At 49.5% G+C, this 3,793-nt stretch overlaps 1 protein-coding gene across 1 annotated transcript; it reads right to left on the minus strand.

The window, feature by feature from the left end:
* Positions 1-1,323: 1,323 nt before the first annotated feature.
* Positions 1,324-3,287, minus strand: LOC119272114. Its single transcript, XM_037553693.1, has 6 exons — positions 3,182-3,287; positions 2,927-3,003; positions 2,674-2,785; positions 2,501-2,559; positions 1,868-2,067; positions 1,324-1,571 (listed from the first exon to the last, which is right to left on the minus strand). The coding sequence occupies exons 2-5, from the start codon at positions 2,990-2,992 to the stop codon at positions 1,957-1,959; spliced, it is 348 nt and encodes a 115-aa protein (XP_037409590.1). The 5' UTR covers positions 2,993-3,003; positions 3,182-3,287; the 3' UTR covers positions 1,324-1,571; positions 1,868-1,956.
* Between the last annotated feature and the right edge of the window lie 506 nt (positions 3,288-3,793).

A 3,793-nucleotide genomic window follows, 5' to 3' on the forward strand; every position in this document is an offset into this window, starting at 1 on the left:
GGGGGCGGATGCAGAAGAAAGCCTCGCACACGACGATAAACGCCGAGATGTTGAGGACAAAGTTCGGGGCCAGATCGTGAAAATCCAGACCATAGTAGAACATGAGCCCCCGGACAAATGGGTGGAGAGGGAAGCCCAGTCTGCGGAGGAAATGGGGGAGGAACACCATCCTCTCATGGGGCCTAGGGGTGGGGATGAGCTGCCCCTCTTTGGGAAGCCGGTGCGCAATGTCATTAGACAAGTATCCGGCCTTTCTCGGTTTTTTGATGTGTCCCTCCGTGACGGAGGAGACCATTCACTTGCCTCCCGCTCCGGACATGGCTGGAGAAGGTTGAGATGGGGTGTGCGGACTTGGGCGCTAGAGCTCGAGTGCGCGAAAATGGATAGGCAAAGGAGGAAGAAGGCGTGGATGAAAAGGTGGATCCTTATCCCCTTATATGGGCAGACGCGACTATGCGTCCCCACCAGCCTGGTAAAACTCGCTTATCTCCCAAACGCCGTAATCAATGGCGCGGTTGGGTTACCCATGCCCGTATTGATGAGAATCCCGAAATAAGGGGACACGATCTCTGCTTTAACAAGACGTGACAAGGAAACCACCTCGCTAAACGCGCTGAGGTGGAACAGTAAAACGATTCGAATAAAGACTTGGCCGTGGTGTGATGTCACGCTACGAAATACGTCAGCAGATTAGATTTGTGTAAATATTATTCTCTCTATGGCAATATGTGGAAACTTATTTTGCAGAGCAGGACACTACCTTTGTGTTCAAAATCTTCTATGAAGTACTTGAAGGAGGAACCCGCCTTGCAATGCCGAAGACAATCTGCGCGCCAGACTCGTCGTCATTAAAACCTGGTTCAGGGGCTGCTGAGGGAGTCTTGGATTAGGGGGTGTCCGGATAGCCGGACTATACCTTCGGCCGGACTCCTGGACTATGAAGATACAAGATTGAAGACTTCATCCTGTATCCGGAAGGGACTTTCCTTGGCGTGGAAGGCAAACATGACGATACAGATATATAGATCTCCTACCATTGTAACCGACTCTGTGTAACCCTAGCCCTCTCCGGTGTCTATATAAACCGGAGGGTTTTAGTCCGTAGGGTGAACATACAATCATACCATAGGCTAGCTTCTAGGGTCTAGCCTCTCTGATCTCGCGGTATATCTACTCTTATACTACCCATATCATCAATATTAATCAAGCAGAACGTAGGGTTTTACCTCCATCAAGAGGGCCTGAACCTGGGTAAAACATTGTGTCCCCTGCCTCCTGTTACCATCCGCCTAGACGCACAGTTCGGGACCCCCTACCCGAGATCCGCCGGTTTTGACACCGACAAAGAACATTACTTCTTACTTTTTACTCATAAAGTTTGCAAAGTTTTAATGACGAGGAGGTACAAACATAGAGAAGTTGTATCATCCAAGAAGGTGCATGTACGTAAACTTTGCTCACATGTTCCAAGCAGTATTGAGTCACACGTCTGGTTCCAATCCTTAGAACAATTGGACTGCAATGCGTGTGGATTTTTGGTTCCAATCCTTAGAACAATTGGACTGCAATGCCTGTGGATTTTCACTTGATGAGATTTTGTTTTCTAAGATTAAATACAAACAAAAAACAGACATTCACCTCCAATTAAATCGACGGGAGTTGCCTTGGTCTTCAAATTTAAAATGTAAAACATGAATATGTATGTATGCTGCTTCGACCAATCTAGTTCAAGGGTTGTTGGTATGGTTCTTCCTATTAGGAAAATTGAACATAGAGGAGGAATCTGCAGACTTTATATTTCAGCTTGCATTCTCTTTTTACATGAAGATAAAAAATGAAGTAAATACTTTTAAGCGATAAGTGTTACCTTGGATTTCTACTCGTAAATCTGGGCGTATTTCATGTAGCTAGCATTTTGAATGCGTGAGATTATATGTGGCTGTGCCTGCGAGCCTGTCAGTCAGAATTCAGAAGCCTGGGTCGTGAAAATGCACTGTTGATTGGTTGTGTACTAACTGCTGGAGCTAAAATGGTTGTAGATCTTCTTAACTCATCACATGGAGTCCTCTTGCATAGTTCGAAAAAAGAAATAATTCACAAAACAATACTGAGGAAGACATATAATGGTAAGATAAGAATAGCTAGCTAGCCAGCGGCTGAAGGACTCATTCAGTTAACTGGCTTGTAATCATCACCCAGTCGGTCCCAAAATTATTCAGGACAGGGCCAAAATCACAATCGTCAGTCTCATGCAAATCCTTAATTTCCCATACCATTGGACACTCATCAGGACTAAATAAATTATGGAAAAAGTCAAGTATGAGATGTAAGATTCAGAGTACAGTCTTTAAAAAACCAACTTTTCTTTCACAACAAAAGCCATCTGAACCAAGTCTGATGCCCACTAAAAAACCATTATATTTAATGCACGGGATTAAACAGGACAAACAAAGCAAAAACAAAAGAGGCAATGTAATTGACCAATGGATTGCTATCTTACTTCATTCATGGAGTCCAGAAGTGGGATCAGATGAGAAACTGAAGCTGGCGCTCCACTCTCTGTCCATCAAGAGTGCAATCTTGCATTCAATACTTTAATTACTCAGTAAACAGAATTTCTTGCTAGTGCTTGCTGAACGGTTTGAGGCATCAGGCATGGGGAGGGAATCTCACCAGATGAGGAGGTCCTGCCGAAGGAGGGGATCCCACAGGTCTTCGTGCCTCGATCCGGCCAGAAGGAGCAGTCATCATGACAACGGCAGGGTCGCTCCCCCAACCTTGTAGCCTGCTAGAACAATGACAATAATGTTGATACACAAGATAAGAAGCGCAAGCCCTTGAGAGAAGTCTGCTTGCCAGAACAATTAACAAATTAACCTCTTGAAGCAGAACAAGCACGTTGACACACTAGTTAAGAAGCACAAACCTTGAGAGCGGTCTGCTTGCACAAGATATCATTTGACTTGAACATGACTGTGGTAATCCAAATCATTACGAAGAAACCTACACAATATAAACTCAATTGGAATGAGGAACTCGCCATCATCTTCTGACAAGCAACTCTCTGCAGTATTTGGATCGAACCAAACTCGCGTCACAAATTCAGGCGTATAGCCTGATGAGGGAAACCTCACGCTTCATAGAGAAGAAAGAGGTAGGTGCTGCACGCGGATTCGCGTACCTTGCAGGTGCTGGCGGATGAAGACGTCGAGGAGGAGCAGGGAGAAGGGCAGCGCGTGGTCCACCCACCTCACCAGACACTGCACGTCATAGCCCTGGTACGTCGAGTCCCCCCTCCCGCCGCCCGCGCCGGCCTCGAGGCCCCCCGCGTCGCGGGGGCCTCCTCACCCATGAGCTGCTGCCCTCCCGCGTCCCCCGCCGGCGCCAGGCGCGTCGTCGGACCCGGAGATCCGAATCGGCACCTTCCTGTCTGCCCTCGCGGCGGGCTCCCCGCGCTGGGGCCTGCCGCCTCCAGCCTGGGCCCGCAGGACGCCCGAGGAGTTATTTGGGGGTGAGCTCCTCGCGCGGACACAAACGGCCGGAGCATGGGACACCCCCTCCCCCCAATGCCATGGCGCACCGGCAGCCGTCATGCTCCAAGCCCCGGCCGCCTTCCTTCCAGATTCGCTGCCTACGCGCCATTCCCCACCTGATTCGTCGAGATCCGGCAGTTCCTCGTCGTCGGCGGTGGCAGGCCACGGGTCGCCGGCAGTGGAAGGCTGCGGGTGTGGGGGCACTCGGGGTAGGGGTAGGCGCGCCAGCGGGGTGGGCGGCGGCGGCCAGCGGCGCGTGG

Source organism: Triticum dicoccoides, chromosome 3A (genome assembly GCF_002162155.2).
Source record: "Triticum dicoccoides isolate Atlit2015 ecotype Zavitan chromosome 3A, WEW_v2.0, whole genome shotgun sequence".
In the NCBI taxonomy this organism is placed as follows: Eukaryota; Viridiplantae; Streptophyta; class Magnoliopsida; order Poales; family Poaceae; genus Triticum; species Triticum dicoccoides.

Coding starts and splice junctions, on each gene's coding strand:
- LOC119272114 (XM_037553693.1), bottom strand. CDS start 2,992: ATGATTTGGATTACCACAGTCATGTTCAAGTCAAATGATATCTTGTGC. Junction 2,786..2,926: donor GCAAGCAGACCGCTCTCAAG/GTTTGTGCTTCT, acceptor TTGTTCTAGCAG/GCTACAAGGTTGGGGGAGCG. Junction 2,560..2,673: donor CGGCAGGACCTCCTCATCTG/GTGAGATTCCCT, acceptor CTTGATGGACAG/AGAGTGGAGCGCCAGCTTCA.